Source organism: Bombina bombina, chromosome 4 (assembly GCF_027579735.1).
Source record: "Bombina bombina isolate aBomBom1 chromosome 4, aBomBom1.pri, whole genome shotgun sequence".
NCBI classification, from domain to species: Eukaryota; Metazoa; Chordata; class Amphibia; order Anura; family Bombinatoridae; genus Bombina; species Bombina bombina.
In genome coordinates, this window is record NC_069502.1 from 606,828,636 (window position 1) to 606,851,262 (window position 22,627).

At 40.7% G+C, this 22,627-nt stretch overlaps 1 protein-coding gene across 1 annotated transcript in view; it reads right to left on the reverse strand.

Annotated features, from left to right (window-relative positions):
• Nucleotides 1-22,627, reverse strand: part of RTN4IP1 (reticulon 4 interacting protein 1) — a 138,703-nt gene that overhangs the window by 30,904 nt on the left and 85,172 nt on the right. Inside the window, exons 7-8 of the mRNA XM_053710592.1 lie at nt 19,834-20,017; nt 8,522-8,614 (exon numbers count right to left, since the gene is read on the reverse strand). Coding sequence (XP_053566567.1) covers nt 8,522-8,614; nt 19,834-20,017 — 277 coding nt within the window. The remainder of the gene's footprint in view (nt 1-8,521; nt 8,615-19,833; nt 20,018-22,627) is intronic.

Below are 22,627 nucleotides of genomic sequence, written 5' to 3' on the forward strand. Positions count from 1 at the left end.
CATTAAAAGCGGAACAAAACGAGGTTCAGAGACCCTAGGAGTATAAAACCACCCAAAGGGTAGCAAGAAGACCAAGTACCCAAAAACCACCCTAGCGGAGAAGGCCCCGCCCCCCTGAAAGGAGAACCAAAGCAACGGGGCGGAAGCCACTGACCCAGCCCCGGGAGAGAGTGGCATGCCCAATTTCTCCCGGTATGCGGACCCGAAGGCCTGGATGTAGATGTAGAGTAGTTTGTGAAAACAAACAATAAAAGAATAAAATAAAACACACAAGGTCCCGTCCGGACCCGCCAGGCGTAACAGGCGTCACTGACAACACAACAAAGTGCACAAAAATTCCGGATCCAACAGTCCGCGACAACTTCCAAGTAAGCAACAAAAGGTAAATTTATGCTTACCTGATAAATTAATTTCTTTTACGATATGACGAGTCCACGGATTTCATTCTTACTTGTGGGATATTAAAGTGGCAAAGAGTACCACAGCAGAGCTGTATATATAGCCCCTCCCTTCCCCTCCACCCTCAGTCATTCGGCCGAAGGTATAGGAAGAGAAAAAGGAAAGGCTAAAAGGTGCAGAGGTGACTGACGTTTACAAAAAATAAGAAATCTGTCTTAAAAAGAACAGGGTGGGCCAGGGACTCGTCATATCGTAAAAGAAATTAATTTATCAGGTAAGCATAAATTTACTTTTCTTTTACCAAGATATGACGAGTCCACGGATTTTATCCTTACTTGTGGGATACCAATACCAAAGCAAAAGGACACGGATGAAAGGGAGGGACAAAACAGGAACCTAAACAGAAGGCACCACTGCTTGAAGAACCTTTCTCCTAAAAATAGCCTCAGAAGAAGCAAAAGTATCAAATTTGGAAAATTTGGAAAAAATGTGAAGGGACGACCAAGTCGCAGCCTTACAAATCTGTTCAACAGATGCACAGCCCTAGTAGAATCCATATGGAAGCCACAGTCCTAGTAGAATGAGCCGTAATTCTTTCAGGAGGCTGCTGTCCAGCAGTCTCATATGCCAGGCGGATGATACTTCTCAGCCAAAAAGAAAGAGAGGTAGCCATAGCTTTCTGACCCCTACGCTTTCCAGAATAAACAATGAATAAAGAAGATGATTGACGGAAATCCTTAGTCGCCTGTAAGTAAAACTTTAAGGCACGGACCACATCCAAATTATGCAACATACGCTCCTTCTTAGAAGAAGGGTTAGAACATACGGAAGGAACAACAATTTCCTGATTAATATTCTTATTTGAAACAATCTTAGGAAGGAATCCAGGTTTGGTACGTAACACCACCTTAACAGAATGAAAAATGAGATAAGGAGAATCACACTGTAGCGCTGAAAGCTCAGAAACTCTTTGAGCAGAAGAAAAAGCAACTAAAAACAGAACTTTCCAAGATAACAATTTGATATCTATGGAATGTATGGGTTCAAACGGAACCCCTTGAAGAACTCGAAGAACTAAATTCAAACTCCAGGGAGGAGTAATGGATCTAAATACAGGCTAAATTCTAGATAGAGCCTGACAAAAAGACTGAACACCTGGCACATCTGCCAAACATTTGTGAAACAGAAATTTGTCCCTTTAAGGAACTTGCTGATGACCCTTTCTCCAATCCTTCTTGGAGAAAAGACAGAATCCTAGGAATCCTAACTTTTTCTAGATAGATTTTTCTATTGACAGGCTTTCTAGCCTGTATCAAAGTATTGATGACCGAATCAGAGAATCCTCGCTTCGATAAAATCAAGGGTTCAATCTCCACGCAGTCAGCTCCAGAGAAATTAAATTTGGATGTTGGAAAGGACCTTGAATGAGAAGTTCCTGTCTCAAAGGAAGTTTCCACGGTGGCAGAGAAGACATGTCCACTAGATCCGTATACCAAGTCCTGCGTGGCCACGCAGGCGCTATCAGGATCACTGAAGCTCTCTCCTGTTTGATTCGAGCAATCACGCGTGGAAGGAGAGGAAACGGTGGAAACACATAAGCTAGGCTGAACGACCAAGGCATCTATCAGTTCAGCCTGAGGATCCCTCGACCTGGATCAGTATCTTGGAAGCTTGGCATTCTGACGAGATGCCATCAGATCCGATTCCGGTCTGCCCCATCGGAGAATCAGTGAGGCAAACACCTCCGGGTGGAGTTCCCATTCCCCCGGATGAAAAGTCTGTCGAATTAGAAAATCCGCTTCCCAGTTCTCAACTCCTGGGATGTAGATTGCTGACAGATAACAAGAGTGGGCCTCCGCCCATCGGATTATCTTGGATACTTCTATCATCGCTAAGGAACTCCTTGTTCTCCCCTGATGATTGATATATGCCACAGGCGTGATGTTGTCTGACTGGAATCTGATGAATTTGGCCAAAGCCAACTGAGGCCACGCCTGAAGCGCATTGAATATTGCTCTCAGTTCCAGAATATTGATCGGAAGTACAGACTCCACCTGAGTCCAAACACCCTGAGCCTTCAGGGAATTCCAGACTGCCCCCCAGCCCAGTAGGCTGGCGTCCGTTGTCACTATCACCCACAAGGGTCTGCGGAAACAAATCCCATGGGACAGATGATCTGGCGACAACCACCAAAGAAGAGAGTCTCTGGTTTCTTGATCTAGATTTATCAGAGGAGATAAATCCGCATAATCCCCATTCCACTGCCCGAGCATGCACAACTGCTGTGGTCTGGGATGAAAGCGAGCAAACGGAATGATGTCCATTGCCGCTACCATTACCAAATAAGGCGCCACTGCTATGCCTTGCGGTCTGAGAGCCGCCAAAAGAGACCCTAGAACCTTTGTTAAGATTCTGGGTGCTGTGGCCAACCCGAAAGGAAGAGCCACGAACTGATAATGTTTGTCCAGGAAGGCAAACCTTAGAAACTGATGATGATCCTTGTGGATAGGAATATGAAGGTAAGCATCCTTCAAGTCCACGGTAGTCAAATATTGACCCTCCTAGATCATAGGTAAGATTGATCGTATAGTCTCCATCTTGAACGATGGGACCCTGAGAAACATGTTTAGACACTTGAGGTCTAAGATGGGTCTGAAAGTTCCATCTTTTTTGGGAACCACGAATAGATTTGAGTAAAACCCCTGTCCCTGTTCCAATTTTGGAACGGGACAAATTACTCCCATTGTAAAAAGGTCTTTTACACAGCGTAAGAACGCCTCTCTTTTTATCTGGTCTGCAGATAATCTTGAAAGATGAAATCTCCCCCTTGGGAGAAAGTCCTTGAATTCCAATTGATAACAGTGGGTCACTATTTCTAGTGCCCAGGGGTCCTGAACATCTCTTGCCCAAGCCTGGGCAAAGAAAAAGAGTCTGTCCCCTACTAGATCCGGTCCCGGATCGGGGGCCACCCCTTCATGCTGTCTTAGTAGCAGCAGCGGGCTTCTTGGATTGTTTACCTTTATTCCAGTTCTGGTTGGGTCTCCAGACTGACTTAGATTGGGTAAAGTTCCCTTCCTGCTTTGTGGAAGAAGAGGAAGCAGAGGGTCCTCCTTTAAAGTTCCGAAAGGAACGAAAATTATTTTGTTTACCCCCTTCATCTTAACAAACTTATCCTGAGGTAGGGCATGGCCTTTACCTCCTGTAATGTCAGAAATTATTTCCTTCAATTCAGGCCCAAAAAAAGGGTCTTACCTTTAAATGGGATAGCTAAAAGCTTAGTTTTTGATGACACATCAGCAGACCAAGATTTAAGCCACAACGCTCTACACGCTAGAATAGCAAAATCTGCATTTTTCGCCGCTAATTTAGAAATTTGAAAAGCGGCATCAGTAATAAAAGAATTGGCTAGCTTGAGAGCCTTAATTCTATCCAAAATGTCATCTAACGGGGTCTCAACCTTAAGAGACTCTTCCAGAGCCTCAAACCAAAAAGCTGCTGCAGTGGTTACTGGAACAATGCAACCCGTATTTTGAAAATGAAAACCCTGATTAATAAATAATTTCTTTAGAATACCCTCTAATTTTTTATCCATAGGATCTTTGAAAACATAACTGTCCTCAATGGGTATAGTTGTACGCTTATCCAGGGTAGATATTGCACCCTCTACCTTAGGGACCGTTTGCCACGAGTCCCGAATGGTGTCTAATATGGGAAACATTTTCTTAAAATTAGGAGGGGGAGAAAACGGTATACCTGGTCTACCCCATTCCATTTTTATAATTTCCGAAATTCTTTTAGGAACCGGAAAAACATCAGTGTAAGTAGGTACTTCTAGATATTTATCCATTTTACACAATTTCTCTGGTGGTATTACAATAGGGTCACAATCGCTAAAACCTCCCAAAGTAACAGGCGGAGGTGTTCAAGCTTAAATTTAAAGGAACTAACGTCCGAATCTGTCTGAGGTAATACATTCCCTGAGTCTGAAATTTCTCCCTCAGACAGCAATTCCCTGACCCCCAACTCAGAACATTGTGAGGGTACATCGGAAATAGCTAATAAAACATCAGAGGATTCAGTATTTACATTAATACCTGACCTACTGCGTTTACCCTGTAACACTGGTAATTTAGATAATACCTCTGTAAGGGTAGTTGACATAACTGCAGGCATCTCCTGCAGAGTAAAGGAATTAGACACACTAGAAGTACTTGGCGTCGCTTGTGTGGGCGTTAAAGGTTGTGACACTTGGGGAGAATTGGATGGCATATCCTGATTCTCTTCAGACTAAGAATCATCCTTAGACACACTTTCTTAACCTAAAATATGGTCTTTACAATGTAAGGCTCTTTCAGTACAAAAGGTACACAATGTTAAAGGGGGTTCCACAATATCTTCTAAAAACATAGAACAATGAGATTCCTCAATGTCAGACATGTTGAACAGACTAGTAATAACCACAGAAATCGTTAAAACACTTTATTGCTTAAAATAAACTTTTGAAAAACGTGTACTGCGCCTTTAAGAAAATAAAACGTGAACAATTTTTCCAAAACTGCCTAAATAACGTTAAATTATCTCAAAATTTAACTTAAACTCGTTGGTTTATACAAAAATTACTGCACCCCAGTAGTAAGGGGAGAAATAAGGCTCTAAAGTAACTTAGATCATCAAAATGTCAGTTTACACCAAAAATACCCCCTGCACCTCGCCACAGCTCTGCTGTGGTGCCTACCTGCCCCCAGGGTACTTCAAAACGACTTGCCAACCCTCCGGACCAGAGATACACTGTCCAGGAGCAACCGGAGTTACTGCTTGCTGCAGCCTAGTCAGAAGGAAGTGTGCATCTGAGCGCGCAAAAACAATTCCCGCCCCTTAAAGTGAAGGTAAACTTACTCTCTCTTCTATGGTCTAATCGATCAAGTATTATAATTTAATATGAGGTTCATTCATGATTTTTCATAATTTTATTTATTAATTTCGTTTTCTTTTATAATTAGCTGCGATTTCGCTTCTCAAAAATCAACCCGTCTATATATTTTTTTTTATAAACAACGATCACGTTGTTTATCTAGCCAATTGATTTTCTGTCCGTTAGGCGGCCGTCAATTGACGTCACAAGCTGATGCTCGATTGCGCGCATGCGCGAGTGATTCTCTCTCCTCCTTCAAATCGAGCGCGTACTCGTTTTGCAGTTGCGCATTAGTGTCGCTTCACAAATATAGTATTGAATGAGTCTCGCAACTCATTCAATACTATGTTGCTTATTTGGGACGCATGCGCTGAAGAGGACTTCGTTGAGCGCGATTAACGCATGCGCTTTTGAGGGCAAACATTTTTGTGCGCATGCGCGGCAAGCAGAGGATAGATGTGCACGAGTGTAGTTCTGACGTATAGAGCGGGTGGGACCGCTCTATACGTCTATGTATTGAAAACACGGAAGAGATGGATGGGAGGGGATTACGATCGTAAGGCTCATTAAAATAAAAGTTGGTAAATATGGTAAAATAAACGTTTTTTTTAAAAAAAAAACATAGCGACTCCCTTGTAAGTTAGAAAAGTAACATAAAGTGAGATTTCCATTTGAATAACTTTACCTTCACTTTAAGGCCGATGCCGGAGTAGGCCCAAACACAACCGCATGGTGAAGCGGTTTTACAAACAAGCTAAGGGGAAAACATATACACCCCAAAATACATCCCAGTAAGCACTGGTTACATGCAAAAATAAAAAATGTTTTTCTTTGTGCCTCTCCCATAGTGTCTGCCCTTATAATGTCAACTTGCAACAAAATAAAAATCAAGGGACTCCAGTAACACCCCTCTGTATAACAGGTCTACTGCTTACCCCATTCCCATACAGGGAAATAAATGCCAGCCATTCTGATATATCAAGTCTCCTCAGAAATAAAAGGCTGCACATACCTTAATGCTGCTTGTAGCATGAAACCGGTCTCCACACTAATGATGTCTCATGTGTTACCTTCAGAAGTCTTGTGGAAACCAGCGTGGATCTTAGTTACAGCTGCTAAGATCATCAACCTCAGGGCAGAAATCTTCTTCCATAATCCCCTGAGGAAAATAGTACACACCGGTACCATTAAAAATAAAAAACTTCTCGATTGAAGAAACTAAAACTAACACCTCACTTTACCTCTTCCTAGTATAACACAGGCAAAGAGAATGACTGAGGGTGGAGGGGAAGGGAGTGGCTATATATACAGCTCTGCTGTGGTGCTCTTTGCCACTTCCTGTTAGCAGGAGGTTAATATCCCACAAGTAAGGATGAAATCCGTGGACTCGCCATATCTTTGTAAAAGAAAAGCAAGCCCATCCCAGAAATTCCAGAGGGAACAATCAAATAAAAAGGTATCCTAACCAGATGAAAGAAAAGAAGGCAACCCGAAGGCATCCGCCAAAAAAAACTCTGGGAAAGAACACGAGCGACCGACAGGAGACGATTAACATCCCAAATAGTCTAGCTAGAAGTTCCATTTGATGACACAATCCCCGACTGATAGAGGAGAGGATCCCCCAATAAGTCGTAAAGAAGACGGAGTAGAACGCGCAGCCGCACGATCCGATAACGAAAGGTGCAACATAGAGGAAAATTCACCCCCGGAGGTAACTGAATAGACCCACCCGAAGTCTGGACACCCGGGATACTCGGGTAAGAACACAACCACGCAGAAACCTCCGGGTCCTGCAGGCGAACAAGCGCCATCAATATATTGAAGTGGAAATGACCCGCCATCTCCAGGGGAAACAAACCACCCTGTGCGAAGGGAGAATTAACATTAGGGTTACCCGCAAATGTAGAGGAAGGGTGCTGTTGGGAATCCGCCGCTTGAGGAACAGAGCCCCCAGAGGCTGATGGCTCAATAGGCCACTGGTTCCCCGAGCCCGAGGAACCAGGCGCTTTTAAAAAGGCACTAGAGACAGGACTGATAAACCTGCGTCAGTGGGGTCGAAGCACCTTCCTCACAAGAGGAAGAATTGGAATCAGAAACAATTCCAAAGAGAAAATTAGGACAATATAAAAAAAAGAACGGCACCTGACACCCACAATGGCTGGGGCACTCACCACCTCCTATGACCAGATCCAAACGAAGCAGAAAATCTTCGTTGCCACACGGTCAGGAATACGGAAGCGCAACAAACCCAGCGTAACAACGCCCAGTCATAAGGTGAACCGTAAAGTCCAAAAAAGCGCGCCAGAAAAAGGCGGCAACTAGGCCCCACTAAATCCTTCACGCAATTCTCCCGTCTTAGCCCCAGAGCCAATACCCAATACACAAGCAGGGAGATCACATAAGAAACATGGTTAAGGAACCCCACCCTGTTCACAAATCCCCCCTAAGGAAGGAATTACCCCATGATTCCCAGATCCATACAGAGGAGTCTCACTGAGACCCATACCTATCTGTCACATAACAACATAACATTCATATTGATAAAATGAAACAATCTTACCGGAATCTACGCCGTGGAACAGGAACACGGCCCTTCAAGTGTGACGGATAGTAGCGTCGCCTCCGTCATGGACTTGAGAGAAGACAGCAGGTAGCGAAGCGAAGGGTCGGCAATGCCAAGTGCTAGAGGAGCTGTTAATACAAATTGGGATGGTGTCGTAGAGAGAACTCCCACTGCATCTCCAGACTCTAACACTCGCCCAGGCCCTCACCGAGAGACTAACAGGACTACTTAAAACTCCTGTCCCATTGCGAAGAGTACTACCCTCCATGAGAGACACACTTTACGTAAAAATTTATAAAAGTATTTTCTTTAAAAAATAAAACTTCTGACACTTCTCTGCCAACCGCCTGGGACGAAAGGCAAAGAATGACTAGGGGATAGAGGAAGTGGGAGGAGTATTTAAGCCTTTGGCTGGTGTGTCTTTGGCTCCTCCTGGTGGCCAGGTTCTTATTTCCCACAAGTAATGAATGAGGCTGTGGACTCTTTCCCATTAGGAAGAAAACCTAGGTTACAGATTTTGCTTTTTGGTCTCACTAGGAAACGTGAGAAAAGAGTGTTTAATATCTCTTTAATGCCCTGCAAAAGGTATTCTGCATAGATTGGATGTATTGTATACATATCAACACATATTGAAAGAAGTTATTTACCTTGCCAGCTTCAACAAGTTCAGATATTTCATCCAGGGATGATCCACTAGGTGTGAAGAATCCCCATCGATAATGGATTCCTTTGCAAAGATGCTGGAAGGAGAAAGACCATTGATGGAAAAAATACTATTTAATCAACTGGAAATAATTTCTGTGAAGTATCTGACAAAATGTAACTCGAATTAAAGTACAATAAATATCAAATTACAGTAAGGCACTACCTGGAAGTATGTCATTCCTTGAAAGACAGCCTAGTTGAGATGTGATGTATTTAAGGAAATCTAATAGCGCATTGGGTTCATTAATGAATTACTGTACGCATGTTAATATTATTCAAAACCACTCTAGGGATAGGTTGTCTACATGTTGGAACACTTCATCCCCCTTTACAGCCTTGCTTCTTATACTGAGGTTTGTGACCCCTAGGGGGAATCTCCAAAGTTTTCAGGGCTCTGCATACGATTTGTTTATGTACTGTGAGTGTGTACATGTGTATGCATGAGTGTGTGTATATATATATATATATATATATATATATATATATATATATATATATATATATATATATATATATATATGCATAAGTGAGTGTGTGTATGCATGCATGAGTGAGTGTGCATATATATTAGTGAGTGTGAATATGTATAAGTGAGTGTGAATATGTACGAATAAGTGCACATATAAATGAGTAAGTGCGCATATGAATGAGTGTGTATATGTATGAGTGAGTGTGCATATGTATAAGTGTGTATGAGTGAGTGTTTGTGTGAGTGAGTAATTTTTTCTCTATATTTTGCTTAATGTGAGGTAGGCACATAGCTAATTTTGTACCTCTACAAACGTGACCAAACTTTCTAGTTACGTGGCCAAAAATTGCAATGGGCAGTTTTTTTTAGCACAGTGCTTAAAACAATTAGAGGGAAAATTGCATAGAGAGTACACACAGTGGGTATGTGCTGCTTATTGGGGGAGAATCCGATATGGAAGGTCCATGGAGTTAGACAATGAGTCTAAACGTTTGTGATTAGCAATGGCCAGGAAAATTGAATGTACTTATTATTGCTATTAATCCACTCACTTGTATGGTATATTGGGCATCATAAATTTTTTTTTACTTTAATATGTCACCTGACAAGGGGTTTGTTTTGGACTCCATTATTACATTAGTGGATTTGACAAAAATGTTCCAATGTAAAAAGAGGTCCAGGTAAAAAAAAGTTAAGAAGCTCTGCTGTACAGTCGACATGTTTCTCATACCTGCTTTTTCTCGGTGTCTCCTTGTATTACTCTATAAAATGTCCCCTTCCTCTCATACTAAACCCATAGGGATCTATTAATAAATATAACAATGTTGTGCAGATGGTACAGAAATGGAAGTCTCAAACTAAGCCTTATGGCATTCCAACATCCTATATTATAAAAGGCCAGGTATGTTTGTCCGATGCAGTCATGCGCAGTAGAGACTGCAGCGCAAGTCAAACATACCTGCCCATAAGGAAGGATCAGCAGTGACCGCCATGAACATCAGACAGCAGAGAGGGTGGGCGGGAGCGTGGCCGGGTGGGACCGCTGCACTGCAGAAAATGGCCCGTATATACAGGCTTTAGGACTAGTAATAAAGGAGTAGATGATATGCCAGAGAATGGTATGCTGAAAGCTAGGAAGAGAGGCACAAGACAGCTGCCTTACTAGTGGCAACACAAATCATGTTTTGGAAAAGGAGAAGGTGGTTTATTAGGTTTAAACTGTAGATAGGTTGAGAAGAATTAAAAATAATTCAAGAGAAAACAGAATTTATGCTTACCTGATAAATTACTTTCTCCAACGGTGTGTCCGGTCCACGGCGTCATCCTTACTTGTGGGAATATCTCTTCCCCAACAGGAAATGGCAAAGAGTCCCAGCAAAGCTGGCCATATAGTCCCTCCTAGGCTCCGCCCACCCCAGTCATTCGACCGACGGACAGGAGGAAAAATATAGGAGAAACCATATGGTACCGTGGTGACTGTAGTTAGAGAAAATAATTCATCAGACCTGATTAAAAAACCAGGGCGGGCCGTGGACCGGACACACCGTTGGAGAAAGTAAATTATCAGGTAAGCATAAATTCTGTTATCTCCAACATTGGTGTGTCCGGTCCACGGCGTCATCCTTACTTGTGGGAACCAATACCAAAGCTTTAGGACACGGATGAAGGGAGGGAGCAAATCAGGTTACCTAAACGGAAGGCACCAAGGCTTGCAAAACCTTTCTCCCAAAAATAGCCTCCGAAGAAGCAAAAGTATCAAATTTGTAAAATTTGGCAAAAATGTGCAGTGAAGACCAAGTCGCTGCCTTACATATCTGGTCAACAGAAGCCTCGTTCTTGAAGGCCCATGTGGAAGCCACAGCCCTAGTGGAGTGAGCTGTGATTCTTTCAGGAGGCTGCCGTCCGGCAGTCTCATAAGCCAATCGGATGATGCTTTTAAGCCAAAAGGAAAGAGAGGTAGAAGTCGCTTTTTGACCTCTCCTTTTACCAGAATAGACAACAAACAAAGAAGATGTTTGTCTGAAATCTTTTGTAGCCTCTAAATAGAATTTTAGAGCACGGACTACGTCCAAATTGTGTAACAAACGTTCCTTCTTTGAAAGTGGATTCGGACATAAAGAAGGTACAACTATCTCCTGGTTAATATTCTTGTTAGAAACAACCTTTGGAAGAAAACCAGGCTTAGTACGCAAAACCACCTTATCTGCATGGAACACCAGATAGGGCGGAGAACACTGCAGAGCAGATAACTCTGAAACTCTTCTAGCAGAAGAAATAGCAACCAAAAACAAAACTTTCCAAGATAGTAACTTAATATCTATGGAATGTAAAGGTTCAAACGGAACCCCTTGAAGAACTGAAAGAACTAGATTTAGACTCCAGGGAGGAGTCAAAGATCTGTAAACAGGCTTGATCCTAACCAGAGCCTGAACAAATGCTTGAACATCTGGCACAGCTGCCAGTTTTTTGTGTAGTAACACAGATAAAGCAGAGATCTGTCCCTTTAGAGAACTTGCAGATAATCCTTTCTCCAAACCTTCTTGTAGAAAGGAGAGAATCTTAGGAATTCTTATCTTATTCCATGGGAATCCTTTGGATTCACACCAACAGATATATCTTTTCCATATTTTATGGTAAATCTTTCTAGTTACTGGTTTTCTGGCCTGAACCAGAGTATCTATCACAGAATCTGAAAACCCACGCTTTGATAGAATCAAGCGTTCAATCTCCAAGCCGTCAGCTGGAGGGAGACCAGATTTGGATGTTCGAATGGACCCTGAACAAGAAGGTCCTGTCTCAAAGGTAGCTTCCATGGTGGAACCGATGACATATTCACCAGGTCTGCATACCAAGTCCTGCGTGGCCACGCAGGAGCTATCAAGATCACTGAGGCCCTCTCCTGTTTGATCCTGGCTACCAGCCTGGGAATGAGAGGAAACTGTGGAAATACATAAGCTAGGTTGAAGGTCCAAGGTGCTACTAGTGCATCTACTAGAGTCGCCTTGGGATCCCTGGATCTGGACCCGTAGCAAGGAACCTTGAAGTTCTGACGAGACGCCATCAGATCCATGTCTGGAATGCCCCATAATTGAGTTAGTTGAGCAAAGATCTCCGGGTGGAGTTCCCACTCCCCCGGATGGAATGTCTGACGACTCAGATAATCCGCCTCCCAGTTTTCCACACCTGGGATGTGGATCGCAGATAGGTGGCAGGAGTGATCCTCCGCCCATTGAATTATTTTGGTCACTTCTTTCATCGCCAGGGAACTCCTTGTTCCCCTCTGATGATTGATATACGCAACTGTCGTCATGTTGTCTGATTGGAATCTTATGAATCTGGCCTTTGCTAGCTGAGGCCAAGCCCTGAGAGCATTGAAGATCGCTCTTAGTTCCAGAATGTTTATCGGGAGAAGAGACTCTTCCCGAGACCATAGTCCCTGAGCTTTCAGGGATTCCCAGACCGCGCCCCAGCCCACTAGACTGGCGTTGGTCGTGACAATGACCCACTCTGGTCTGCGGAAGCTCATTCCCTGGGATAGATGGTCCAGGGTCAGCCACCAATGGAGTGAATCTCTGGTCTTCTGATCTACTTGAATCATTGGAGACAAGTCTGTATAGTCCCCATTCCACTGTTGCGAGCATGCACAGTTGTAATGGTCTTAGATGAATTCGTGCAAAAGGAACTATGTCCATTGCTGCAACCATCAACCCTACTACTTCCATGCACTGCGCTATGGAAGGACGTGGAACAGAATGAAGAACTTGACAAGTGCTTAGAAGTTTTGACTTTCTGACCTCTGTCAGAAAAATCCTCATTTCTAAGGAATCTATTATTGTTCCCAAGAAGGGAACTCTTGTTGACGGAGACAGAGAACTTTTTTCTATGTTCACCTTCCATCCGTGTGATCTGAGAAAGGCCAGAACGATGTCTGTATGAGCCTTTGCTTTTGACAGGGACGACGCTTGTATTAGAATGTCGTCCAAGTAAGGTACTACTGCAATGCCCCTCGGTCTTAGAACCGCTAGAAGGGACCCTAGTACCTTTGTGAAAATCCTTGGAGCAGTGGCTAACCCGAATGGGAGGGCCACAAACTGGTAATGTTTGTCCAGAAAGGCGAACCTTAGGAACTGATGATGTTCTTTGTGGATAGGAATATGTAGGTACGCATCCTTTAGATCCACGGTAGTCATAAATTGACCTTCCTGGATAGTGGGTAGAATCGTTCGAATGGTTTCCATCTTGAACGATGGTACCCTGAGAAAATTGTTTAGGATCTTCAAATCCAAAATTGGTCTGAAAGTTCCCTCTTTTTTGGGAACTACGAACAGATTTGAATAAAATCCCATTCCTTGTTCCTTTATTGGAACTGGGTGTATCACTCCCATCTTTAACAGGTCTTCTACACAATGTAAGAACGCCTGTCTCTTTATTTGGTTTAAGGATAAGTGAGACATGTGGAACCTTCCCCTTGGGGGTAATTCCCTGAATTCCAGAAGATAACCCTGAGAAACTATTTCTAGTGCCCAGGGATCCTGAACATCTCTTGCCCAAGCCTGAGCAAAGAGAGAGAGTCTGCCCCCTACTAGATCCGGTCCCGGATCGGGGGCTACTCCTTCATGCTGTTTTGTTAGCAGCAGCAGGCTTCTTGGCCTGCTTACCCTTGTTCCAGCCTTGCATCGGTTTCCAGGCTGGTTTGGGTTGTGAGGCATTACCCTCTTGCTTAGAGGATGCAGAATTAGAGGCCGGTCCGTTCCTGAAATTGCGAAAGGAACGAAAATTAGACTTGTTCTTGGCCTTGAAAGGCCTATCTTGTGGAAGGGCGTGGCCCTTTCCCCCAGTGATGTCTGAGATAATCTCTTTCAATTCTGGTCCAAATAGAGTTTTACCTTTGAAAGGGATGTTAAGCAATTTTGTCTTGGATGACACATCCGCTGACCAAGACTTTAGCCAAAGCGCTCTGCGCGCCACGATTGCAAACCCTGAATTTTTCGCCGCTAATCTAGCTAATTGCAAAGCGGCATCTAAAATAAAAGAGTTAGCCAACTTAAGTGTGTGAACTCTGTCCATAACCTCCTCATATGGAGTCTCTCTACTGAGTGACTTTTCTAGTTCCTCGAACCAGAACCACGCTGCTGTAGTGACAGGAACAATGCACGAAATGGGTTGTAGAAGGTAACCTTGCTGTACAAAAATCTTTTTAAGCAAACCCTCCAATTTTGTATCCATAGGATCTTTGAAAGCACAACTATACTCGATAGGAATAGTAGTGCGCTTGTTTAGAGTAGAAACTGCCCCCTCGACCTTAGGGACTGTCTGCCATAAGTCCTTTCTGGGGTCGACCATAGGAAATAATTTCTTAAATATAGGGGGGGGGAACAAAAGGTATGCCGGGCTTTTCCCCCTCCTTATTCACTATGTCCGCCACCCGCTTGGGTATAGGAAAAGCGTCGGGGTGCACCGGAACCTCTAGGAACTCGTCCATCTTGCATAATTTCTCTGGAATGACCAAGTTGTCACAATCATCCAGAGTAGATAACACCTCCTTAAGCAGTGCGCGGAGATGTTCTAATTTAAATTTAAATGTCACAACATCAGGTTCAGCTTGTTGAGAAATTTTTCCTGAATCTGAAATTTACCCATCTGACAAAACCTCCCTCATGGCCACTTCAGATTGGTGTGAGGGTATGACAGAACAATTATCATCAGCGCCCTCCTGCTCTTCAGTGTTTAAAACAGAGCAATCGCGCTTTCTCTGATATGTAGGCATTTTGGATAAAATATTTGCTATGGAGTTATCCATTACAGCCGTCAATTGTTGCATGGTAATAAGCATTGGCGCGCTAGATGTACTAGGGGCCTCCTGCGTGGGCAAAACTGGTGTAGACACAGTAGGAGATGATGTAGTATCATGTTTACTCCCCTCATCTGAGGAATCATCTTGGGCAATTTCATTATCTGTGGCAGTACTGTCCTTACTTTGTTTGGACGCTATGGCACAATTATCATACAAATTTAAATGGGGAGACACATTGGCTTTCATACATATAGAACATAGCTTATCCGAAGGCACAGACATGTTAAACAGGCTTAAACTTGTCAATAAAGCACAAAAAAAACGTTTTAAAACAAAACCGTTACTGTCTCTTTAAATTTTAAACAGAAAACACTTTATTACTGAATATGTGAAAAAGTATGAAGGAATTTTTCAAAAATTACCAAAATTTCACCACAGTGTCTTAAAGCATTAAGAGTATTGCACGCCAATTTTCAGAGCTTTAACCCTTAAAATAACGGAACCGGAGCCGTTTACAAATGTAACCCCTATACAGTCCCAGCTATAGCCTTTGCTGTGACCTAACCAAGCCCAGAGGGGAATACGATACCAAGTGACGCCTTCTAGAAACTTTTCCAGCTACTTTCAGATCCTCACACATGCATCTGCATGTCTTGCTCTCAAAAAACAACTGCGCAGTAATGGCGCGAAAATGAGGCTCAGCCTACAACTGGGAAGGCCCTCCCTGACTGGAAAAGGTGTCTAACATAGTGCCTGACGTTAAAAAACGTTCCCCAAGTTTATAAATGTGAATAATCAGCATAAACATGTATAAAATGCCCAAATAAAGCAATCGATTTAGCCCATAAAAGTGTCTACCAGTTTTATAGCCCATATTAAGCCCTTTATTCTGTTTGCTTGACTAAGAAAATGGCTTACCGGTCCCCATGAGGGGAAATGACAGCCTTCCAGCATTACATGGTCTTGTTAGAAATATGGCTAGTCATACCTTAAGCAGAAAAGTCTGCTAACTGTTTCCCCCAACTGAAGTTACTTCATCTCAACAGTCCTATGTGGAAACAGCAATCGATTTTAGTTACTGTCTGCTAAAATCATCTTCCTCTCACAAACAGAAATCTTCATCCTTTTCTGTTTCAGAGTAAATAGTACATACCAGCACTATTTTAAAATAACAAACACTTGATAGAAGAATAAAAAACTACATTTAAACACCAAAAAACTCTTAACCATCTCCGTGGAGATGTTGCCTGTGCAACGGCAAAGAGAATGACTAGGGTGGGCGGAGCCTAGGAGGGACTATATGGCCAGCTTTGCTGGGACTCTTTGCCATTTCCTGTTGGGGAAGAGATATTCCCACAAGTAAGGATGACGCCGTGGACCGGACACACCAATGTTGGAGAAATGTCCTTTAGACTTGGTTGCAAATTTTTCTCCAAATGTTAACATAGTCTGTGGAGTATTAGGTTTAAAACCAGATTCCATACGGTCAAAATAAGAATTTGATGCAAGAAAGGATTATATGCATTGGTATAGAAGCATTTTGAGGTGAGAGCCAGTAGAAATATAGAACTGAAGCTCGAAGAGGCGTCTGGGCAAAATTAAAGTTTCTTAGAAATAGGTGTGTTACTTGAGCTGGTTTTAAAGGGACATAATACTCATATGCTAAATCACTTGAAACTGATGCAGTATAACTGTAAAAACCTGACAGGAAAATATCACCTGAGCATCTCTATGTAAAAAAAGATGATATTTTACCTCACAATCTCCTCAGCTCAGCAGAGTAAGTTCTGTGTAAAAAGTTATACTTCAGCTGCTGCCCAGCTGCAGGTAAACAAAAATAAAAAATTAAGAAATGAACAGCAGCCAATCAGCATCAGCAGTGCTGAGGTCATGGACTCTTTTACTGTGATCTCATGAGATTTCACTTAACTCTCATGAGATTTTATTGTAAACTTCCTTACACTGAATAGGGAAATAAGATGAGTGCGCACAAAAGTTCGCTCCTTCCGCTGTCCCGGGACAGATATACTGATTTGCTGCATAGAAGTCCTTTACAATGGGATGTGGCTACTGAAAAACTTTTGAGGTAAAATATCTTTCTTTTTTACATAGAGATGTTCAGGTGATATTTTCTAGTCAGCTTTTTACAGCTATGCCGCATCACTTTCAAGTGTTTAAACATTTGGGTATTATGGCCCTTTAAGGGAGACATTAAATAGGTGTTTTTGAGGACTACTCTAAGAGGGCGATTTATCAAGCTGAGACGGACAGGGGCGCACATATATGAACCTGCAGCCATAGTGGGTCGAAAGGCTTGCAAAGACTTTGATAAATTGACCCCTAAGAGAGGACAAAAGTAAGGGCAGTGGTTGTGAAGGAGTAGAATCAAGAGGACAGATAAAAAGATGGGAATATGGGAAAAGCGCAGATACCTCATCCTCTATTACAGGTGTAAATGAGCTGAGTTTGTGCTTGAGGGCAAATGTGACCAGCTCTTTGTGTGTGTGGTCATTTGTGAGGAGTGGACAATATAAGTAAGATGAGAGGTTTGTTTGTCTCTGAAACAGTTGATTTGTAGTTAGCAGGGAGGTAGCAGAGTTAAGCGGGAAGAGAAGTGCATACAAAAGTATGGGATTAGAAGATATATGAGTTGATAATTATTAAACAGGACAATAATATAAACTGTGCAGAAAGTCAGCTGAAGTGTGAATGCTCATCCAATGCTTTTAGCATAACATAGCTGAGAATAAGTGCAGAAGGAGGGTTACATTTCACAAGGATTACTCCTTGCTGAGAGATGAGGTGGTTAAGAGAAAGAGTTTTAGAGAGAAGCAGTTGTGAATCAGGAGGACGGGAGACTTCTGTGGAACCTTTTAAAGGGATATCATATCCCATTTTTTTCCTGATTCAGATAAAGCTTATCATTTTAGAAAAGTTTCCAATTTACTTTTAATATTATCAAATTGGCTTTGTTCTCATTGTATGCTTTGTTAAAGGGACAGGAAACCCCAAAACTTTATTTAAAGGGACAGTCAACACCATAATTTTTTTTGTTTAAAAAGATAGATAATCCCTTTATTACCCATTCCCCAGTTTTGCACAACCAACACTGTTATATTAATACACTTTTTACTGCTGTGACTATCTTGTATCTAAGCATCTTCTGACCGCCCCTAATCACATGACTTTTAGTTATTATCTATTGACTTGCATTTTAGCCAATTAGTGCAGTGTCTGCCACAATCCACGGGCGTGCTCACAATGTTATCTATAGGGTTTACCTGAACAAGCTCTCCCTTGCTGTGAAAAGCAAATACAAAACATGTGATTAGAGGCGGTCTTCAAGGGCTTAGAAATTATCATATGAGCCTTCCTAGGTCTAGCTTTCAACTAAGAATACCAAGAGAACAAAGCAAAATTGTTGATAAAAGTAAATTGGAAAGTTGTTTAAAATTGCATGCCCTACTTGAAAAATAAAAGGTTTTTTTGGACTTGACTGTCCCTTTAATGATTTGGATAGAACATACAATTTTAAACACATTTCCAATTTACTTCCATTATCAAATTTGCTTAGTTCTCTTGTTATCCTTTGCTGAAGGACCAGCATTGGACTACTGGCAGCTAGCTGAACACATCTAGTCCGCCAATCACAAAGACAAATGTGTGCAGGTACCAATCAGCAGTTAGCTCCCACGAATTTAGGATATTTGCGTATTCTTTTTCAACAAGTGATACCAAGAGAACAAAGCACATTTGAAAATAGAAGTGAATTTAAAAGTGTCTTAAAATGACATGCTCTGTCTGAACCATGCAAGTGTAACTTAGCCTTTCCTATCTCTTTAAAGAGCATGCATAGGGCAACGTGCACATATCTGGAGCACTGTATGGCAGCAGTTTGTGAAAGCCATCTAGTGCTAATGCAAATAAATACAATTGTTAAAAGCCTTATTGCAAAACTGTTGTGGTATAGTGCTTCAGACACGTGCACTCTCCTAAACCTACTTACCTGTTTTTCAACAAAAGGATGCAAAAGAACAAAGTACATGTAAAAGTGTACACTCAGAATTATGAAAGAAAAAAAAAAGTGGGTTTCACGTCCCTTTAATACTGATTAGGGAGTGGAAAAGCAGTAGATTTAGTGAAGTTCAGAGATGCCAAGTGTCCGGTATTAAGTATATTCTGAAATGAGTCCCACTTTGGCCAGACCTGTCCTCCTCTCTAAATTTACTAGTTTTTAAAATACATGGAACAGTGATTACTTCACCCCTAGACTACACAGTCCTGTGTGCTGTCCAGTTTTCCTGGGGCTTGTAAATGTAACTCAGTATGTCCTGCTAGAAGGATACAATAACAATATTTAAAGGTATAGTCTACTCAAAATGAAACTTTCATGGTTCAGATAGAAGATGCAATTATAAGCAACTTTCTAAATTACTCCTACTATCAAAAAAAAAAAAAGCATGAATCTAAGCTTAGGAGCGGGCCCATTTTCGGTTCAGCACAATGAGTAGTGCTTGCTAATAGGTGGATTACATTTAGCCACCAATTAGCCAGCACTACCCAGATGCTGAACCAAAAATGGGCTGGCGCCTAAGCTTACATTCTTGCTTTTTAAAAAAAAAAAAAAAAAGATACCAACAGAACAAAGACAAAATTATAATAGGATTATATTAGAAAGTTGCTTAAATATGCTCTATCTGAAAGTTTAATTTTGACTAGACTACCCCTTTAATAAATGTAAATTCCCTTGGTAAACATACACTGCCAGCAGTAGTAAATATGACCTGGTAATCTGAGGGACGCAATCCTTCATCTTTAGTTTGCTGTAATAAACACAATGTACTGCTCGTTTTAAAGAGAGTTTATCCTTTGCTATTGGACACATAATTAAAAAATACTGACTGAAGTTCTGTTTTTCTGGTAAGTAGTAGTGAAAAAAGAAATTGTCTGTCTCTACTTTGTCTTTGAACTCTGCAGAAAAAACATCTTACTTTGACAACTTTTGAGCTTAAAGTGACTCCTGTGCGCATCATGCCATCTGCTATGCCGAGTCTGTCTGTATTTAGCAGAAATGGTGTCACAAGGGTGACATAAGTGGCTCCAGACCAAGGCTTCAGAAACTGTAAAGCTAGTTTTTCAGTTGTTCCACCCACATTGTCTAAAATGACATCAAATCTGTAAACAAAACATATTATTTTACATTAGACAATGCAAATAGTATTTACGCTAATACGTGCTCTCTATCAAGTTTTGTGAAAAAAATATACTAAATGTGTATTTAACCCACATGAAAACAATACATTGAATTAAATATATATATATATATATATATATATATATATATATAAAATTTTATACAATTTACACCAGAATTCCATGACAAATATATACAATTAGCCTTGTCTGTTCTCAGCTTGTTCCTGTACAGTACCTTGGTACTCATCTCCATAAGAAAACACTTTTCAAGCATCTTTCATAGGATTTCTGGACTTTCAACTGCAGCCTTTAATTCTTGAAACCCCATTCAGCCTGTTATGTGCACCATCTTGTTCAGTTTATACATTAACATAAAATCATTTTCTGTTACATAAAAGACTGGAAAATAATATATAGCTCAAATCACACATTTACACAATAACAGAACAGGGAACTAAATGGGTGCCATATTAGATTGTGCTACCTTTTAATAGACTGACATTCATTATAGAATATAGAGGATTTGTAGATTGTAATATCATTAAAGGGACAGTCTACTCCAAAATGTTTATTGTTTAAAAAAGATAGATAATTCCTTTCTGATCCTTTCCCATGTTTTGCACAACCAACATGGGTTATATTAAAGGGACAGTCTACTCCAGAATTTGTATTGTTTAAAAAGATAGATAATTCCTTTATTACACATTCCCCATTTTTGCATAACCAACACAGTGATATTAATGTTACCTCTGTGATTACCTTGTATCTAAGCCTCTTCCGATAGCCCCCTGATCACATAAATATTTATTTATTATCTATTGACTTGCATTTCAGGCATTTAGTGCTAACTCTTAAACAACTACATGTGCGTGAGCACAATGTTATCTATATAGCACACATGAACGCCCTTTAGCTGTGAAAAACTGTCAAATGCATTCAGATAAGAGGCGGCCTTCAAGGGATTAGAAATTAGCATATGAGCCTACCTAGGTTTAGCTTTCAACTAAGAATACTAAAAGAACAAAGCAAATTTGATTATAAAAGTAAATTAGAAAGTTATTTAAAATTGCATGTCCTATCTGAATCATGAAAGTTTAATTTTGACTAGACTGTCCCTTTAATACACTTTTACCTCTGTATCTAAGCCTTCTCAAACTGCCTCCTTATCTCACAGACTCCTATTCACAGACTCGCATTTTAGACAATTTGTGCAGACTCGTGAATAACTTGATGGGAGTGAGCACAATGTTATCTATATGTTACACATGAACAAGCAGAGTCTTGCTGTGAAAAGGCATAAAAATGCCCTGCGATAAAGGCGGCCTGCAGTGGCTTAGAAACAGGCAGAAATTTATAAAGGTTATAAAGTATATTAATATAACAATGTTGGCTGTGCAAAGCTGGGGAATGGGTAGTACATTTGTGTAATCTATCTTTTTGAACAATAATAATTTTGGAGTAGACTGTCCATTTAATGAACCAATATATACATAAACTGAATTTAAAGGTATAATAACCTACTAAAAATAATTAATGGAAGCTGTTAAAAAAAAAAAAAAAAAAATGTTCAATTTAAAACTATTTTAAATTATATAAATAATTTTAATGCAAGATTACTTGTGAAACCCACATGAAAACCCTGTTTCCAATAGTTTATTTATTTACTTTTGTGTTTAAATATATCCTCCTGTTTTATAATTTATTATTTTAAACAAGTGCTATTCTAATGGGTTGGACTGGCTATGAAACTAAATAAAAAAAATCCCATAAAACAATTTTACATGTAGATAATTCCTAAAAATACACTGAAAATGGGTAACTTCAGAAGGGTAGTCAGCCAAAAAGATAAAAACAATTTTTACTACATTACATATAAACTACAGTTTAGATTTCATATTAGCTTCACAAGTGGCTCTTTAGGGTAAATAGTAGAGGTAGCACTGAATTCCCTTGTCTAGTATCTTTAAAGGAGGATTAAATGTAAATATTTATTTTGTAGTAGATTAATACAATTGTAAAACCATTTTGTGAAACATAGAAAAATTATGTGACCATAAAAAAACGTCTCTTCAATAGCCAATATAAGAGGGTAAAATTGAATCATCTTCAAGCTATTTGGATTATCAAATATTTTATATAAACAGGGAATATTGTTTAAGGGCATAAATTTAACCTGATTCCTGTGGGTTCATTTAGATAAAATTGGTATAAGCAAACATTGTATGATCTACATTAAGGAGTGGTTGAATAATTTCCCACATCAAGGAAATGCACTGATAATATTTTGGCATACACATAGTAACTGCAGTACAGAAGTCTAAAATATTGAACATATTCCAAAGGAAAAAATACAAATAAGGACAATTAAAAATATATGTAGTCTAATACATATATCTACAAACGATTGGTCTAAGATCTTTGTTAACATGAGACAAATATGAAACTTTTATGCCGCTGGTACTACACTCCTGCCATCTTTAAAAATACAGTCACATATTGCTGGAAAGCATGTGGAGGCATGGGCGATCTCTTACATATATGGTGGGCATGCCCCAAAATGACACAATACTGGCAGGAGATTTGTGGTCG